Source organism: Capricornis sumatraensis, chromosome 3 (genome assembly GCF_032405125.1).
Source record: "Capricornis sumatraensis isolate serow.1 chromosome 3, serow.2, whole genome shotgun sequence".
Taxonomy (NCBI): Eukaryota; Metazoa; Chordata; class Mammalia; order Artiodactyla; family Bovidae; genus Capricornis; species Capricornis sumatraensis.
Window position 1 is genome coordinate 165,549,803 of NC_091071.1, and position 20,132 is coordinate 165,569,934.

The 20,132-nt window shown below is 45.9% G+C and overlaps 1 protein-coding gene across 1 annotated transcript; it reads left to right on the top strand.

Annotated features, from left to right (window-relative positions):
- The first annotated feature begins 507 nt into the window (after positions 1 to 507).
- Positions 508 to 19,831, top strand: SYNC (syncoilin, intermediate filament protein). The gene is made up of 4 exons (XM_068969609.1): positions 508 to 560; positions 10,472 to 11,642; positions 18,061 to 18,185; positions 19,759 to 19,831. The coding sequence occupies exons 1-4, from the start codon at positions 508 to 510 to the stop codon at positions 19,829 to 19,831; spliced, it is 1,422 nt and encodes a 473-aa protein (XP_068825710.1).
- Positions 19,832 to 20,132: the final 301 nt, after the last annotated feature.

Genomic DNA, 20,132 nt, shown 5'->3' on the forward strand with positions numbered 1-20,132 from the left:
GAGGGGTTTATCGCAGGGCGCCAGGCGGCGGCGGACACCCCCGACCTCCTTGCGGGCAGCGCGCAGGGTGCCGACTCCCCCAAGGCCCTCAACCCACCCTGTCCCCTTCCCGGGCTGGCCGGGCAGGAAGAGCGCCCTTCTAAGGCAGAGCCACCTTCCTCCCCGGTCCTGCAACTGGGGACACTCGGAAGGGAAGGATGGGGAGAAAGAAGACCCGGGAAGACCCCGAGGTGGCGTTTTAGAGATGCCAACCTCCCCTCCCACACCTTCCACCCATCCCACCCGACTCCACCCCCCGCGCTGGTCCCGGGAGGGGCGGCCTCTCTCCGCCCCCGGGCCGCGAGGCCCGCTCCCTCCTCCCGCGGCCGGAGCCCGGGCCAAGTGGGCGCGCCCGCCCCGGGCCGGCGGATCCGGTGTCGGCTGCAGCTGGCAGTGCGGCTGGCGGGCGCGGGCGGCCGGCGGGGCCGACTATTAATACCGCGGCCGCCCAGCCCGGGTCGCGCAGCCATGGCCAGCCCGGAGCCCCGGCGCGGCGGGGACGGCTCCGCCCAGGCCGCGAGGTAGGAAAGGACCTTCTCAGGCCCGGGCCACCACCCCCTCCTGGGGTGGGGGTGCTAGGCGGATCCCTTCTCCCCAGGAGCGCCTTTCGCCAGACGCGGGCGGTGGTCCAGGCGGGGGTGGGGCACAGGGTGGAGCCACCCGCCAAGGGTGATAGCGGAGTCTGGCCCGGGGCGAGGCGGGGGGCCCGGGGTTCCGACACCTCCGCTGGTCTGGGGGCTTTTCATAATTCCCCCTCCGCCTCCCACGGGCGATGTGAGGATTAACCCCTTCACACTAGCCGGCATCAACCATCAGATGCCGGATGGCCCATAGTGGCCAAAGACCCTCCCCATTTTCTTTCCTTCCTCACCCCAAATACAGCTGGACATGGAACCCTCCAAGTCGCTGAATTTGCCGTGTGGGAGAGACTTGGTGCAAGGTTGGACGGCTGCCAGCTTGGAGTTGAGTCTGTTCAGGCAGCTCATTTTCTCTGGTCTTGGGCCTGAGAGGGCGTGGGGGGAGGGTCCCCAATCCCAGATCAGCAGGAGAACCTTGGCTGTACGGGGCCCTGGAGGGAAAGCCCTCTCCATCATCCACACTATCAGCTTGCCCCTGGTGAGGGGGAAGGGACCTGTGGCTGATGGATTTGGGGCGAGTAGGGAGCGCTTCTGCCCCAGCTCAGCCTGTAGCCCTGGACTTCCTCTTGTACCAAGAGGTAGAAGTGCAGTCACACACACACCTGTCACCTCTTCCCTGTCACCACCACACATGCCTAGTTTTACACATGCACTCACCTGTACTGTTGTACACGCAGAGCCAGCCACACACCAACCCGGGCCTGCATGGTATCAAAAACATGCCCAGGTGCAGCTCTGATGGCCGGGGTTGGGAGCTGCTGGGATCCTACAGGGACAGGGACAGAGTAGCAGAGGCAGGCTGCTTGGCGCCCAAGGAGGCCTGAGGTCAGGGGCCCCAGCTGAGCTGGCTGCCTTGCCCCTAGACCTCCTGTAGTCTACTTAAAACAAAACATTCATTTACTTGTTGGCTGCCTTGGGTCTTAGTTGCAGCGTGTGGGATCTTCATTGTGTCACGAGGGCTCTGTAGTTGTGGAGCTCTCTAGTCGTGGCACGCAGGCTTAGCGCTCTATGGCATGTTTCATTAGGGGACCTGTAGTCCCCAGCCAGGGCTTCCAGTTGGCTCAGTGGTAACAATGCAGGAGATACGGGCTCAATCCCTGGGTCGGGAAGATCCCCTGGAGAAGGAAATGTCAACCCACTTCAGTATTCTTGCCTGGGAAATCCCAAGGGCCAAGAAGCCGGGCGGGCTACAGTCCATGGGGTATCAAAAGAGTTGGACACAAGTTAGTAACTAAACAACAACAAAGTCCCCCAACCAGGGATCAAACCCTCGTCCCCTGCATTGCAAGGCAGACTCTTGACCACCGGAACACCAGGGAGGCCTCCCATAATCTACTTTTCCCTGGCTCTTTTTTTTTTTTTTAACATTTGAATAGAAAATTTATTATTTTCATTTTCCAAGTGTTTTCTTTTTCTATCAGGGGAAAAAAAAAAAAAAAAGAAATCTTAAGGCCAGTTGTCACTTGCTGCCAAACTGGGGGTAGTCTTTCTCTGGTGGTTTAGTCTCTTAAGTTGCGTCTGACTCTTGTAACCCCATGGACTGTAGCCTGCCAGGCTCCTCTGTCCATGGGATTCTCCAGGCAAGAATACTGGAGTGGGTTGCCATTTCCTTCTCCATCCACAGCTCTTTAGAGAGAGGCAGCTGGGTGAGGGCAGCAGCTACCAGAGGCCTGGCACTTCGGGTGAGGTGACTGAGGCAACACCGTGTGTGGGGACAGCGCTGCCTGTAAGTCAGGAGACCTGGACTCTACGTCCAGTCCTGCCACTTGACCTTGGGCAAGTTTCCTCCTTGGAGCTCAGTCAGTTGCCGCTGCCTACATCTACAGAGCCCCACCCTGGGATACAGAGAATAACTGTGCTTGTCGTCGGGAAACGGACTATCAGGGGAGAGTGACAGATGCACTTTTGGAACGCAAAGCACTTAGTGCAAAGATGAGCTGCATATGGAGTGCCTTGAGGACACAAGAATGGAAGTCAGCTGGGACAGGCTTCCCAGAGGAGGTGGGGTTCCAGCAGGATTTGAAAGATGAGTAGAAATGTGTTAAGTAAATAGATATAAATATATTTTGAATTCTAGGGCTGAGCTCTGTTATACCTGCTGTATCTGTTAGGTGTTTTGGACCCAACGCTTATTCTATCTAAGATGAGAGTGGTAAAAAGGAGCCCTGGCTCTAGAGCCAGACTGCCGGCCTTCAACAGGCTCTACCACATACAGGCTGTAGAACTCTGAGTGGGTTCTTTACTTGGTGCTTTTTGGTTTCTTCATCTATAAATTGGGGAGAAACCCTATAGCTCAGATGGTAAAGAATCTATCTGCAATCCAGGAGACTGGGGGTTTGATCCCTAGGTCAGGAAGATCCCCTGGAGAAGGAAATGGCAATCCACTCCAGTATTCTTGCCTAGAGAATTCCAAGGACAGAGGAGCCTGGCGGGCTACAGTCCATGGGGTCACAAAGAGTCGGACATGACTAAGTGACTAACACACACAAGTGAGCGTCGTATAACTGAGTATTTATGGAGAATGCTTAGAATACTGCCTTGAATGCAATTATGTCATTCCAGGGTGGAGGACTCAGCTGGAACATGATGTGAGGGCGGTCTGCTGGCAAAGCAGGGACTCTGTTGAGGATCTGGGTGGGTCTGGCTGGCTGAGCAGGGCATCCTTCTTGGTGGGAGGAGCTCCAGGCAGTATACAATGAACTATATGTTCCCAGCTGGACCCTTTAGACATTGTGGGATAGGAGTGGGAGATTTAAAAGTTAACACATGTTCTGAGGGACTTCCCTGGTGGTTCAGTGGCTAAGACTCCCAATACAGGGGCCCCGGGGTTCAATCCCTGGTTGGGAAACTAGATCCCACATGCAGCAACCAAGAGTTCACATGCCACAACTAAAAGGTCCTGTGTACACAACTAAGACCCAGCATAGTCAAGTAAATAAAAATAAATATAAATAGATAAAGTTAATGTGTGTTCCAGAGTGTCAAGCATTGCGTGGGCAGTAGGGAGTCATTCAAGGTGAGGCTGAAAAGGTATGTTGGGGCCACATCTTGAAGGGCCTGGAATCTGTGCAAAGCAGTTCACTATCTATGGGTGAAGTGGAGCAAGATGGATTGTTTTATATTAGAGCAAGTGGCAGCACTGTCAAAACTAGACTGGGATGGGAAAGAAGAAGGCTTATGGGAAGGCTGGTACAAGAGTGCAGCTGAGGGATGATGACGTGGATGAGGGTCCTGGCAGTGGGCTGAAGAGGAGGATGGAGACTGGAGACTTTCTGAGATGGAAATATCAGTTTTTAGTGAGCAGGCTGTTTAAAGACCACTTGTCTATCGACAGAAGAATGGATAAAGAAGATGTGGTACATATATACAATGGAATATTACTCAGCCTTAAAAAAGAATGCTGCTAAGTCGCTTCAGTTGGGTCCAACTCTGTGCAACCCCATAGATGGAAGCCCACCAGGCTCCCCCGTCCCTGGGATTCTCCAGGCAAGAACACTGGAGTGGGTTGCCATTTCCTTCTCCAATGCAGGAAAGTGAAAAGTGAAAGGGAAGTCACTCAGTCGTGTCCAGCTCTTAGCGACCCCATGGACTACAGCCTACCAGGCTCCTCCGTCCATGGCATTTTCCAGGCAAGAGTACTGGAGTGGGGTGCCATTGCCTCGAATGAAACAGTGCCATTTGCAGCAGCATGGATGGACCTAGAGGTTGTCATACTGAGTGACTACTTCAGAGAAAGACAAGTATCATATGATATCTCTTATATGTGGTTCTTAAAAGAGTGGTACACATGAACTTATTTACAAAATAGAAATAGAATCACAGATGTAAAAAACAAACTTATGGTTACAGGGGGCGGGGGAGCAGGGAGAGGGATAAATTGAAGATTGGGACTGATGTATACACACTACTACATATAAAATAGATAAGTAAGAAGGACCTACTGTATAGCTCAGGGAATGCTACTCAATACTCTGTAATGGCCTGTATGAGAAAATAATCTTAAAGTGGATCTATATATATGTATGTATATATGTAAATAGATGTATAACTGAGTCACTGTGCTATACAGCAGAATGTAACACAACACTGTAAATCAACTATACCCAATTAAAAAAATACAACACTGATATACAGCCTGATACACAGTGATATATTTCTCTGAGCTGGAGAATACAGGTGTAACAAGCTCAGAGAGAAGGATAATTTGTTGGCAGTTGAGTTTGCTGATGCTTGGCACTTTAGGTGAAAAAAAAAACAACCCACTCCATGTCTGGTAAAAGGAAGTGAATGGACTAGGTGATCGTTGTCTGCAAGCTTTAGGTGTTGGTGGAGGTGCTGGGGTTGAATGAGGCCAGTGATGTCTGGGGCCTGGTGAAGCCACACTTTTGTGGTTTCCCGAGTGCCATCAGGGGTTGGTTACAAAAGGGAAGCCACGGATTCCTGGGGTGTAGAGAGGAGGACTGAGAACACAATGATTTAGAATAAAAACAGTCTTTATTGGGAACCTGGAGCTAAGAAATAGAGCTTGAAACCTGGATACAAGTAAACCTTTCCAATACAAATCGAATTCTTTGTTTCATATGTGAGGCTTTTCATTTACACTATCAAAAAATTTTTTAATTCAAATTTAGTCTGTTTTATAACTGGCACTCTCTGAGTATCTGAGTTTCCTTGAACAAATTACTTGATCTCTTTAACCTTCATTTCCTGATCTGTAAAATGTTAATAATAAATGTAACCACCTCATAGAATTGGTATGAAGATTAAATGAATCAATATATGTAAAGCATTTAGAACAGCCTGGCACATATAACAGGACCTTTAAAAGGGTAATTTATTATTATTATTTCCAGAGTATTTTATATTTTCAAAGAATTGCTCAGAGATCCAAGGTAAGTGAGATGCATTTGAAACAGAAAAGACTAAAGCCACTTGAGAGCCACAGCAGCGAGAGTACATTCCTCAGCAGGAACCAAGAGAGCGAGCCGGCAGCTGGAGCTGTGTTAAGGGGCTCATGTGTTAGAAGCACAGAATCTGAATTCAAGAGCATCTGACAGCCTAGAAGGATGGGCCAGTTCCAAGATGAGGTTTTACAGGAACGAGAGATACGGTTTTAAAGCACTTGCTGTGAAAAAGTCTTAAGGATTTTACTCAAACTCAGCATTTATGGGGAATAAGAGGGACTTTCCTGGTGACCATTGGTTAAGATTCCGCACTTCCAATGCAGGAGTCACAGGTTTGATCCCTGTTCAGGGAACTAAGATGCCACATGCCGCATGTGGTCAAAAAAAGAATACGATAGAGCTGCCCTATATGTTAAGGGCATCTTGACTACCTCAGTAGGAATATAGGGTCCAGAGACTCACTGCTCAGAGTACACCTGGATTCTGCTTCCTATACCTATCCCCAAGGGATAATGAATCAACTTGGAACCTGTAAGAAGTAACCCAAATGAGGAGGGTACTGGAAACCTTGGCTTGCATGGAATAGTCAAGGAAAAATCAGTTCTCTTTATTTCATTCATTTGTGGCTGTGCTGGGTGTCTGTTGCTGTGCGTAGACTTTCTCTAGTTGCAGCAAGCAGGGGCTACTCTCTAGTTGAAGTGTGTGGGTTTCTCATTGCAGCAGGTTTCAGTAGTTGTGGCATGGCATGTGGAATCTTCTAGGACCAGGGATTGAACCCGCGTCCCCTGCATTGGCAGATGGATTCTTAACCACTGGACCACTAGTGGTTGTAGTCCCTTTATTTTTTAAATATTTATTTTATTAAAGAGTAGTTGATTTGCATTGCTATGTTAATTTCTAATGCACAGCCAAGTGATTCAGTAATACATATATATATATATATTTTCATATTCTTTTCCACTATAGTTTATCACAGGATATTGAATATAGTTCCCTGTGCTATACAGTAAGACTCTTTAAGTGTTCTCTTTAGTTCAGTTCAGTTCAGTCGCTCAGTCGTGTCCGACTCTTTGCGACCCCATGAATCGCAGCACGCCAGGCCTCCCTGTCCATCACCAACTCCCGGAGTTCACTCAGACTCACGTCCATAGAATCCGTGATGCCATCCAGCCATCTCATCCTCTGTCGTCCCCTTCTCCTCCTGCCCTCAATCCCTCCCAGCATCGGAGTCTTCTCCAATGAGTCAACTCTTCACGTGAGGTGGCCAGAGTACTGGAGTTTCAGCTTTAGCATCAGTCCTTCCAAAGAAATCCCAGGGTTGATCTCCTTCAGAATGGACTGGTTGAATCTCCTTGCAGTCCAAGGGACTCTCAAGAGTCTTCTCCAACAACACAGTTCAAAAGCATCAATTCTTCAGCGCTCAGCCTTCTTCACAGTCCAACTTTTACATCCATACATGAGCACTGGAAAAACTATAGCCTTGATTAGACGGACCTTAGTCGGCAATGTCTCTGCTTTTGAATATACTATCTAGGTTGGTCATAACTTTTCTTCCAAGGAGTAAGTGTCTTTTAATTTCATGGCTGCAGTCACCATCTGCAGTGATTTTGGAGCCCCCCAAAATAAAGTCTGACACTGTTTCCACTCTTTCCCCATCTATTTCCCATGAAGTGATGGGACAAGATGCCATGATCTTCGTTTTCTGAATGTTGAGATTTAAGCCAACTTTTTAACTCTCCTCTTTCACTTTCATCAAGAGGCTTTTTAGTTCCTCTTCACTTTCTGCCATAAGGGTGGTGTCATCTGCATATCTGAGGTTATTGATATTTCTCCCGGCAATCTTGATTCCACCTTGTGCTTCTTCCAGTCCAGCATTTCTCATGATGTACTCTGCACAGAAGTTAAATAAGCAGGGTGACAATATACAGCCTTGACGTACTCCTTTTCCTATTTGGAACCAGTCTGTTGTTCCATGTCCAGTTCTAACTGTTGCTTCCTGACCTGCATATAGGTTTCTCAAGAGGCAGGTCAGGTGGTCTGGTATTCCCATCTCTTGAAGAATTTTCCACAGTTTATTGTGATCCACACAGTCAAAGGCTTTGGCATAGTCAATAAAGCAGAAATAGATGTTTTTCTGGAACTCTCTTGCTTTTTCCATGATCCAGTGGATGTTGGCAATTTGATCTCTGGTTCCTCTGCCTTTTCTAAAACCAGCTTGAACATCAGGGAGTTCACGGTTCACGTATTGCTGAAGCCTGGCTTGGAGAATTTTGAGCATTACTTTACTAGCATGTGAGATGAGTGTAATTGTGCAGTAGCTTGAGCATTCTTTGGCATTGCCTTTTTTTGGGATTGGAATGAAAACTGACCTTTTCCAGTCCTGTGGCCACTGCTGAGTTTTCCAAATTTGCTGGCATATTGAGTGCAGCACTTCCACAGCATCATCTTTCAGGATTTGAAACAGCTCAACTGGAATTCCATCACCTCCTCTAGCTTTGTTCATAGTGATGCTTTCTAAGGCCCACTTGACTTCACATTCCAAGATGTGTGGCTCTAGATGAGTGATCATACCATCATGATTATCTGGGTCATGAAGATCTTTTCTGTACAGTTCTTCTGTGTATTCTTGCTACCTCTTCTTAATATCTTCCTCTTCTGTTAGGTGCATACGATTTCTGTCCTTTATCGAGCCCATCTTTGCATGACATGTTCCCTTGGTATCTCTGATTTTCTTGAAGAGATCTCTAGTGTTTCCCATTCTGTTCTTTTCTCTATTTCTTTGCATTGATCCCTGAAGAAGGCTTTCTTATCTCTCCTTGCTATTCTTTGGAACTCTGCATTCAGATGCTTATATCTTTCCTTTTCTCCTTTGCTTTTCACCTCTCTTCTTTTCACAGCTATTTGTAAGGCCTCCCCAGACAGCCATTTTGCTTTTTTGCATTTCTTTTCCATGGGGATGGTCTTGATCCCTGTCTCCTGTACAATGTCACGAACCTCAGTCCATAGTTCATCAGGCACTCTATCTCTCAGATCTAGGCCCTTAAATCTATTTCTCACTTCCACTGTATAATCATAAGGGATTTGATTTAGGTCATACCTGAATGGTCCAGCAGTTTTCCCTAGTTTCTTCAATTTAAGTCTGAATTTGGCAATAAGGAGTTCATGATCTGAGCCACAGTCAGCTCTGGGTCTTGTTTTTGTTGACTGTGTAGAGCTTCTCCATCTTTGGCTGCAAAGAGTATAATCAATCTGATTTCGGTGTTGACCATCTGGTGATGTCCATGTGTAGAGTCTTCTCTTGTGTTGTTGGAAAAGGGTGTTTGCTATTACCAGTGCATTTTCTTGGCAAAACTCTATTAGTCTTTGCCCTGCTTCATTCCGCATTCCAAGGGCAAATTTGCCTGTTACTCCAGGTGTTTCTTGACTTCCTACTTTTGCATTGCAGTCCCCTATAATGAAAAGGACATCTTTTGTGGGTGTTAGTTCTAAAAGGTCTGTAGGTCTTCATAAAACCGTTCAACTTCAGCTTCTTCAGCGTTACTGGTTGGGGTGTAGACTTGGATAACTGTGATATTGAATGGTTTGCCTTGGAGACGAACAGAGATCATTCTGTCATTTTTGAGATTGCATCCAAGTACTGCATTTCGGACTCTCTTGTTGACCATGATGGCTACTCCATTTCTTCTGAGGGATTCCTGCCCACAGTAGTAGATATAATGGTCATCTGAGTTAAATTCATCCATTCCAGTCCATTTTAGCTTACTGATTCCTAGAATGTCGACGTTCACCCTTGTCATCTCTTGTTTGACCACTTCCAATAATCCTTGATTCGTGAACCTGACATTCCAGGTTCCTATGCAATATTGCTCTTTACAGCATTGGACCTTGCTTCTATCACCAGTCACATCCACAACTGGGTATTGTTTTTGCTTTGGCTCCATCCTTTCATTCTTTCTGGAGTTATTTCTCCACTGATGTCCAGTAGCATATTGGGCACCTACTGACCTGGGGAGTTCCTCTTTCAGTATCCTATCATTTTGCCTTTTCATACTGTTCATGGGGTTCTCAAGGCAAGAATACTGAAGTGGTTTGCCATTCCCTTCTCCAGTGGACCACATTCTGTCAGACCTCGCCACCATGACCCACCCGTCTTGGGTTGCCCCACCTGCATGGCTTGGTTTCTTTGAGTTAGACAAGGCTGTGGTCCTAGTGTGATTAGATTGACTAGTTTTCTGTGAGTATGGTTTCAGTGTGTCTGCCCTCTGATGCCCTCTTGCAACACCTACCATCTTACTTGGGTTTCTGTTACCTTGGGCGTGGGGTATCTTTTCATGGCTGCTCCAGCAAAGCACAGCCGCTGCTCCTTACTTTGGACGAGGGGTATCTCCTTGACCTTCAACGTGGGATAGCTCCTCTAGACCCTCCCACCGCTCCTCCGATTGCTCCTCCCGGCCGCCGCTCCTGCCCTCGGGCGCGGGGTGGCTCCTCAGGTGGTTCTCTTTAAGTAGCTCTCTTTAAGTGTTCAGAGAACTGACATGGAAAAGAAATTAGAGTATCTGATTCTAGAAAGAAGAATCAAGTCCAGGTGAAAACTGTGGGGAAGTTCATACCTCAACACTAGAACTTTCTTATGATAGTGGAACAGAGTCGCTCAGGTGTGGGTTCCTGTCCTTTGATGGTACGGAAGTAGAGACTCAACACTTACCTCGTGGGGATGGTGTCAGAGCTAAGCGATGGGCTGTGTTGTGGTGGATCAATGAAGGGAGGGGGCAGACGACTGCCCTTCGAGATGTGAGAATTTGCTGTCGGCTAGGCTTGTGTCCTGGCGGCTCCAGTCACAAACCCTCCCAGGACTGTGACTGCCCTCTCACCTTGTCGTTTCTTTTGCAGGGAAACAAGGCCAGAGGTCATTTCTCCTCTTCAAGAGGAGAACTCTGCATCCCTGTATGAGCTGGGGACCTGGAACCCAGCAGTTACTCTGTCTTTGGAGGGGACCTTGAACTTAGAGGACATTCTCTACCTGGGGAACACAGGCGACCTTGATGAGGCTCTGTACGTGGAAGAAACTGAACTGCCGGAGGAGACGCTGCACATCGAGGAAACCAGGGCCCCGGATGAGGCCCTATACCTGGAGGAGCCGAGGCCGGAGGAGGCTTTATGTGTGGAAGAGCCAGCGAAGCCGGAGGGGGTGTTATATGTGGAAGAGCCTGTGAAGACCGCAAGCCCAGAGCAGATAGCTCACAGGGGAGACACGCTCCTGAGCGAGGCTAAGTCTAACCCCAAGGAGAGCCTCCAAGCCGGGCCCAGTCCCAGCACAGAGGGGAGCTTGAGCATAGAGGACCTGGAATTGCTGGAGGGGCGTTTCCAGCAGTGCATTGAAGCCGTGGCCCAGCTGGAAGAGGAGAGGGATCAACTCATCCATGAGCTTGTGTTGCTCCGCGAGCCTGCCCTGCAGGAGGTGCAGCAGGTCCACCGGGATATCCTGGCCGCCTACAAACTGCATGCCCAGGCAGAGCTCGAGAGGGATGGGCTGAGGGAGGAGATCCGGCTGGTCAAGCAGAAGCTGTTCAAGGTGACCAAGGAGTGCGTGGCCTACCAGTATCAGCTGGAGTGCCGCCGGCAGGACGTGGCCCAGTTCGCCGATTTCCGGGAAGCACTGACCACCCGGGCAGCCCAGCTCTCAGAGGAACTAACCCAGCTCCGGGAGGCCTATCAGAAGCAGAAGGAGCAGTTACGGCAACAGCTCGAAGCACCTCCGAGTCAGAGGGATGGGCACTTTCTCCAGGAGAGCCGGCGGCTCTCTGCCCAGTTCGAGAGCCTCATGGCAGAGAGCCGCCAGGGCCTGGAGGAGGAGTACGAGCCTCAGCTGCTGCGGCTCCTAGAGAGGAAAGAAGCTGCGGCCAAAGCTCTGCAGAAAACCCAGGCCGAGATCCAGGAGATGAAGGAGGCCCTGAGACCTCTGCAGGCAGAAGCCCAGCAGCTCCACTTGCAGAACAGGAACCTGGAGGACCAGATCACCCTTGTGAGGCAAAAGCGGGATGAGGAGGTGCAGCAGTACCGGGTAGGCCCACTGGGCGTGGGAGGAAGGACAGTCTTCTAGTCTAGGGAGGAAAAAGGGGACCGGGCCAAAGGTCTTTGGGCTGAAGGATGCTAGCATATGTGAAGTGAAGTCACTCAGTCGTGTCTGACTCTTTGCGACCCCATGGACTGTAGCCTACAAGGTTCCTCTGTCCATGGAATTTACCAGACAAGAGTACTGGAGAGGGTTGCCATTTCCTTCTCCAAGGGATCTACCTGACCCAGGGATCAAACCCAGGTCTCCCACACTGTAGGCAAACACTTTACCATCTGAGCCACCAGGCTAGCATAGGTAGGAAGAGCAATTTGTTTCATGGGCCAGTCACTCACTTCTTTAAGCCATTTTCCATTTCATTCATTCAGGCCTGCTAGGGCTGAAAGTTAACCTGCACTCTTAGTTTCCATGACACTTTTACACCAATGATCTTTGTTAATCCTCCAAGTCAACTATTATCATTTTTCTTAGATGAGGAAACTGAGGCCCAGTGAGTCGGAGTAATTTGAACTCTAGTCTGACCAACCCCAAATATTTCAGTGCTCTTTCCATAGCACCATTTTCCGATTCTGAGTGAATCGCCCTCGGGTTTAGATAGAGCAGGAGGGAATGAGGCCAGGTAGAATTCATTCTCTCCCCTCCGCGGTATTCACTCTCAAGTCCCACCTATCTGATCTCTGCTCTGAAGTTTTCCAGTCTTAAAAAGCTGGGATGAAATCTATAAACCTCTATCCCTCCTTTTCCTTTTTTGTGCATTTGTCACCATTTCAATCGTATTCAAGCTATTTCTGATTGTGAGCCAGCCCTAATCCCTTTTAGAACAAAATGGGATCGAAACACTCAGTGCATAAACAGTTCTCTCCCCCACAGGCTGAGCTTTCAGAAGGTAGGGAGTATGGCTTACTTATCTCTGCCACCAGGCTGAGTCTGCATCAGTTAAGTGCTGACTTTGTGCTGCTGGGCGCTATGAGAACCCCACACTGTGGTGCTTTTCACAGCAGTATTTTTGTCTTTTGAAACACACATTTTTTGGATGAACTTAAAAATCCCAGAGATTTTGACTTATCCATTAAGGAAGATGTCCTCTGTTGAAAATGGCTGCATTCACTTCACTGAAGATTTTGTCAAGCTTTCTATAGCTTGTATTATGAAAAGAATAGGGTTTTGGGGTCATAGTATTGAATGCCTTCAAGCTATACATATTCACTTACCCAACACTGCCCTCCACCTCCACTGCACTTTTTATTGGGTCATAATCTAGTGAAAGGGTGGTAATTATTTTTGCATAAACAAATACTATTCTTAAACACCTGATACTCAATCAGATGTTACTTTAATAACTGTAACCCAGGGTAGAAAGTAACATGTGATTTAAGAGAGGTACAGATAAGAGTGCTATGGGATAATGAGATTATTTTTAGCCATGGATTAAATCAGAGAACCTGTAACAGAAGACAGTGTTATTTAAGTACTGAAGTATAGGCAAGATCTAGACCAGTGCTGTCCAACATAAATATAATGCAAGCCTCAAATATCACTTAAAATTTTCTAATAGCCATATAAAAGAAATAGGTGAAGGTAATTAACATACTATTTAATCAAATAGATATAAAAATATAATTAGTAACTTGGCTGCAGGTGAAAGGTGAAAAACTGAGAGGTGAGTTGAACTGTGGAGGTAGGTCAGGGCAGATCCCATTAGACTTTGAAATCCAGCCTAAGGAGTCTGGACTTTATTCAGTGGTCAGTTGGCTCCTTAAAGAAATTTAGTCGAGGGATTAACATGATCCTCGCTCTTTTTTTAGTTAAAAAAGGTATTCATTTTTGGCTACACTGGGTCTTTGGTGCTGCCATGTAGGCTTTCTCTAGTCGTAGTGAGCAGGCCCTACTCTAAATCCCAGTGCACGAGATTCTTGCTGTGCTGGCCTCTCATTTGGGAGCACAGGCTCTATCTAGGCACGAGGGCTTCAGCAGTCACGGCTCTTGGGCTCTTGAGCAGGGGCTCAGTAGCTGTGGCCATGGGGACAGTCGCTCCGAGCTTGTGGAATCTCCCTGGGCAGGCAGGGCAGGCAGATTCTTAACTACTTGACCACCAGGAAGTCCCCCTTGCTCTCCTTTTAGAAACATTATTGGTGGCAGTGTGTAAAATGGGCTAGAGCCGACAGGCAAGGGAGACTGATTAGGAAACTACTACAGGTAAGAGGAAACAACAGTAGCAAAAGAAAAGGAAGGGAAGAAAGAACAAACATAGAATAATTTTCACTACAGAATGAGCGGGGCAGAGAGGTGAGTAGTCAGTCAGAGGATGCTTAGATTTCAGACAAGGCTAACTCAGATGGTGATGCACTAAGTAGGGAATCCTTGGGATTAGAATTTCCTTATATAGTGTTAGAATTCTAGAACTGTTTCCCGAGTGATTTGCATCACTATACTGGATTTGTTTCAGATTTATCTGTGCAGCTTTCCAAAGATCACTCTATGAGAAACAACCCTGATGAAAGTCTATTTCTATACCACAATAAAGTGGGAAAAAAGGTCTGACAGAGATAATTCTTTCTGAAATGACTTTTTCCCAAACTGTTTGCCAAAGGCCATGTATGGCATCTGATTACTTTTCAAGGGTACACCTCACCCTGGTGACTTTAAATTTGCTTTCATCACCATCACCCATTCATTCAACAAATATTTAGCCTACTTTTTTTGTGCCAGGCAATGAGCTATGTGGTGGCAAGAGATGAGAACTCGTGGTGAGGGGTTAGGGGTGCCGGACAGTCACTGTCCTCAAAAAGTTTATAGTTCAATTAAAAAATAATAAATTAAAAAGAAATTAAAAAACAGAAAAAGAACCAAGAAGAAAAAAATTAATGATAAAAAAGTTTATAGTACAGGAAGGATACAAGATAAAACTTCCTAAAAGCTAAGACATCTAGATCTAAGTATGTAAAGTGTGAGTTTTAGAATCAATGAAATAATTAACATACTTCAATGTGATAGACAATGTAATAGTTGCAGGAATAAAACATTACACTGATGAAGCAGGTTTAATTACCCTTGGGGAAATAAGGGGGAAATTTCATACAAGGATTAAAAATAGCTAGCGTGTACTTGAAGTTCTTTACATGTAATAATTCATTTAATTCTCACCTCTGAGATAGGTGTACTATTGTCACCATTTGAGAAACAAGTAAACAGGTGAGTCACAGAAGTCATTTGTCCAGGGTTACACAGCTAGGAAGGGATGGAGGTCGGATGTAACCCTGGGAAATCCAGTTCAAGTTCATGCTACAAGGTGTTTGAGCTGAGTCTTAAAAGAATGAATTCACTGTGTAGACAAGGGACGAAGACCATTCTAGGCCAAGGGAACCGCTCATAGAGCGTGAAACACAGACATGTTATGGGAAGTGTGCCTGAACCATAACAAATCTGAGACGTGTATGAGGCTGGAGAAGTAGCATGGGACCAGATTGTAAAGGGCTTTATGTATTCTTTAGGTCAGCGGTTTTCCTGAAAAGGTTTCCTTCAAAGCCACAGACTTTTCCCCAAAAACAATGTTATATGGAATGGCAACGTGTAAACATTAAAAAGCAAAAAAACAAAAAAAACCCACAGGTAAAAGTAGAGCTACTAACTAGAGTGACAAGCACACTCCAGCCACGGCCTCCTCCTGGGGTTTCATGGGAAAGTTTGAAGACCATTTAAGAGTCTGCCTGTCTATGTATCTGGGCCTCCCAGGTGGAGCTAGTGGTAAAGAATTCGCCTAGCAGTGTAGATGTTAAGAGATATGGGTTCAATCCCTGGGTCAGGAAAATCCCCTGGAGGAGGGCATGGGAACCCACTCCAGTATTCTTGCCTGGAGAATCCCATGGACAGAGGAACCTGGCAGGCTACAGTCCTTAGGGTCGCAGGCTATTGAAGCAACTTAGCACCCATGCATCTATGTTCTCTACTTTATCTATTTATGTGAAGGCAGTAAAGCAACTGTTAAGAGTATAAGCTCTAAGCTACTGGCAAATCCTGGGTCTACCACTAACTGTGAAACCTTGGACAAATTACTTACCTGTGGTTGAGCTCCTTCACATGTAAAATGGGATTAATGGGTCTGCTGTGAGGAATGAACTTGTTAGTAGTATCCGTAAAGCACTTCTAATGGTGCCTGGCACAGAAGTAAGTGGCACTCTAAGTGGCAGTGTTGGAGGGTAGATTCAAAGAGCCTGGAAAGACCACTTAGTGGAAGAGGAGAGAGATGTGAGGGAAAATGGGCAGATTTGGTGACTGGTTGCAGTGCGTGGGGTGAGTTTGCTGAGAATGATCAAGTTTTTACCTTGAAACTGGAAGACTTCTAGTGCCAAGATGGAATATGCTTACTATCTGCACGCTTCACATCAATAAGCATTTTATGTGCAGGGTGCCAGACATACTAAGATCCAAGAACCTACAGTCTGATTGGGAGTTAAAGATCTTACATGCCAGACAGCGTGGCCACAAGAACAAAACAAAACAAAAGCCACATGTAGCTAGTGACTTCCATATTGGACAGTGTAGACTAGAGGAGTAATGGAGGTCCTAGTTAGAAGTGAGGGTCAAACTAGCAGGAGTCTGAACGCCAGACTAAAGAAAGTGGAAAGCCTATGGAGACTGAGTGATAGAACACTTTTTTATGGCTGCACCATGTGGGATGTTAGTTTCCTGACCAGGGATTAAACTTGTGCCCTGCTGCAGTAGAAGCACAGTCTTAACCACTAGACCACCAGGGAAGTCCTGATAAAGCACTTTTTAAAATGTTAACCCAGTGATGCTACATAGGATAAAGAATGGAGATTGTCCTTCATTTCTGTCACTGTATTAATACTTCATTCTGTGACAGCTTCTCCCTGTCAAGAGCTTATCAGTGACAGTACAGATTGTCTTTACAAGCATGTTCTTTTGTATATCCAGCAAATGACAGGTTTACTAGATACAAGGCTTGGGAAACTGGGGCAGAGGTATACAGACGCTTTTAAATAACACACTCTTAGATGGTAAAGCCACATTTCTGCATGGTGTCAAAGCATGGTTATGTGTTGGATGTTGCTCGGTCATATGACTCTTAGTGACTCCATGAACTATAGCCTGCCAAGCCTCTCTGTCCATGGGATTTCCCAGGCAAAAATACTGTAATGAGTAGCTATTTCCTACTCCAGATCTTCCCAACCCAGGGATCAAACCCAAGTTTCTCAGTCTTCTGCATAGCCAGGTGGATTCTTTACCACTATGCCACCTGACTAGGCACTAAAAAACGACCTTTTGACAATATATGATGAAAGCTGAGATTCAGCTACAGTATCAAACGCTGCAGACTGACATGTCTCAGGTATACCAAGGATGACTCAGAGAACAAATTATTTACATCATTCTATTTAGAACATGCTTCCCTGTTGGCTCAGTTGGTAAAGAAACCCCCTGCAATGCAGGGCCCCAGGTTCAATCCCTGGATGGGGAAGATCCCTTGGAGAAGGAAATGGCAACACTCCAGTATTCTTGCCTGGAATATCCCATGGATAGAGGAGCCTGGTGCGCTAGAGAGCCTATGGGGTTGCAAACAGTTGGACACAACTGAGCAACCACCATTAAGAATATGCACCCGAACTGGATCCCAAGTTTATATTCTTCAAAATCTGAGATAAAGTCATTGCCCCTTAAAAATATGCCTTCCAATTTCAGCACTCCCTTTCCTTCCCAAGTCCCCCACGCTGAGGATCCATGCCAGCTAGTACGCAAGCCACAGACTGACTTGCTGACATCTTCCTTACATCATTCCAGACATTAATCCACAGAGAAAATCTGTAGAATGATCCTGCCTGGTTTTGGCACAATGGGAAAGTTATCTTGAGACGCAAGGGCCTCCAGGGCATAGCACCTTCATTTTCCAAATTAGCACTTTAGAACAAATTGCCCTGATATAATAAGCAAAGGATATAGGAAATTAACCATGATACCCTCATTAATTAAGCATCTGCTTGTCTGTCTTGTGGTAAGTACTAAGTAAAGCTATGTCTGACTTCAAGGAGCTTCAGTTATTCAAATATACCTGCTTACATAAACACTTGGTTTCTTTCAACTTCAATTAAGTTGTAGGGTACTATTAAAAACTGATTATCTTAATGGAAACAAACTTGCACACTAAGGGTCTATAAAAATTCTTAGTTCACCAACTAGGTGATCAAAATCCTCCCCAATACTTCAGGCAAGACTGCTTTTGGGTCACCATTTTCAAAAACATCCCTGTCAAAATACGTTCTCTGAATCTCATTTCCTCAATCTCAACACTGCTGTGGAGATAAACAATGTGTAAAGAAATGCTTTATAATAATGGACGTCAGGTTTTTTACTATTTGGCTCATTAGAGATGTGCTTGGCCCTCATACAGGAACAGCTGGAGGAAATGGAAGAACGACAGAGGCAGCTAAGAAGCGGGGTGCAACTCCAGCAACAGAAGAACAAAGAGATGGAGCAGCTAAGAGTCGGCCTTGCTGAAGAGCTCGCAACTTACAAGTCAGTTTTTGCTGCTCCCCAAATCTCAACCAACACTGGCTGAGGGGATGGTGGGGAGGGCAGATGTTGCTCATGAGAAATTTGACAGTGAAAAGCAGAAAAAAAAAAATTGAGGGGAAAACTGTCAAATTGTGCTTATCCAGGAACAGAAAGAAAATTTTTTTTTTTTTTTTTTTTTTAAGGGCTATGCTACCTAAGAGCCTGGAACAGGTTAATGCTCCCACTTCTGAGGCAGGTGGAATCGAGACACCGTCTCAAGGTGATATTTACGGTTACAAGAGTGGTGTCTGCCCTGTTGCCGCTTTCCTAACAAGACTAATGCCTCAAAAAAAATGGTGTGTCCAGTAACAAATTACATCATTTAGGAGTAACAGGATGACACATACCTCCAAGTTGCCTGGTTCAAGTATTCAGGCTTCCTTTGCGATGTTTCAGTTTCTAGTAGGACTTAAAACATACCCTGATTGTCACCAGGAAATCTGGAACAGGATAAAACATCTAGGCTCTGTGCATTCTTACTTTCCTCACCCTACCTGACCCTATCTGCTATTCATAAACAGTTTCCTTAGAATAGCAGAGAGGGCAGTTAGGACATCTAATTCAGACTATGACTAAGGAGGCCAAGGCTAAAGCAACCTGTTAACAGTCACTTAAAAAGCTGAAGAGGGTGTTGTTTATAGACCAAAGGACATTGATTATTGCTTCATTTGTGAGACAAGCAACACACCTATCCAGTGATTTCTTTACATTCCAATGTTCTCACATTCTTTATAAAAGTCCTGGATTCTCTTAGAGAGACACTAAGGATTAAAAAAGATGAAATTGGATATTAGATTAAGTCCATAAATCTTTATTAATTTCCTAGTTAACCCTACATCTTGGATACAAATTTATTAGTAACTATTATAACTGATGCTTTTCCTAAATTACTAGGTTTTTTTTTTGGCTCCTCCAGTTTGCAAGAGTTCCCCAACTAAAGACTGAACCCCAGCCATGGCAGTAAAAGCACCCAATCTTAACCACTAGACCACCAGGGAACTCCCATACTAGAATTGTCTTCTACTGTGTTTTATCTAGGCATAACAGACCATGCTTGTTGTTTGAGAGATTACTAGAACCCTGTAACTGAAGAAAATGAGCTGCTAAACACCTTTGTGTGGATCAGATGAAAAGTACAACTGGGAGAAGACAATGATTAATCCAAAGAATCAAAAACTACAGAATTTCAGACCTTGTTATACCTGTGTAAAGTTAATGTGAGCAGATGAAATTTTTAGTGAGCCCCTACCAAAGTCATCCCTGATTAGATGCAAATCACTCTAGCAAGCTCTCCCTAACATATCTGCACTAAGCTTCAGAAATTCATTGTTAAAAACCTTATAATGGGAATTCCCATCATGGTCCAGTGATTAGGACTCAATGCTTTGGGGCCTGGTCAACCCTTGGTCAGGGAACTGAGATCCTGCAAGCCACACAGCACAGCCAAAAAAAAAAAAAAAATCACAAAAACTTTATTATATACTGTATTAAGTTGCAAAGTTTAAACTTAACCTTTTTTCTCTCAACCTTACAGGGGCTGTTTAGAAACATACGGCCGAATCTGTAACCAAGAAACAAAAAAAAACTTCTTAGCAAAGGATCACTAAGTACCCTTTGGACATACTTTTTTCTAAACAGAGAAGGGAGTGTCATGGATTTGGCAAGCAGTTCTCTCTGGGAAAGTTACAAATACTGGCTGACCTGTTTAAAAAGATTTTAGGGCTGGCTGGAGGCAGAACACTGTCAGTCCACTCTTAGCTGTATTCGGTTTCATACGTTGCTGGTACTGATCTCAGTGCACTGAGGAATGGAAAAATGAGTCTCCTGTCAGCCATCAGCAGCCTTCCACAGGTACACTGAGTAAAGGATGAATGTACGGACACACTCTAGTGAAAAATGTACCTTGCC

What these genes read in the sequence shown, in the direction of transcription:
- SYNC (XM_068969609.1), top strand. Translation starts at nt 508, where the DNA reads ATGGCCAGCCCGGAGCCCCGGCGCGGCGGGGACGGCTCCGCCCAGGCC. An exon ending in GGCTCCGCCCAGGCCGCGAG is followed by an intron (nt 561 to 10,471) that starts GTAGGAAAGGAC and finishes TTTCTTTTGCAG; the next exon opens with GGAAACAAGGCCAGAGGTCA. An exon ending in GAAGAGCTCGCAACTTACAA is followed by an intron (nt 18,186 to 19,758) that starts GTCAGTTTTTGC and finishes TCAACCTTACAG; the next exon opens with GGGCTGTTTAGAAACATACG.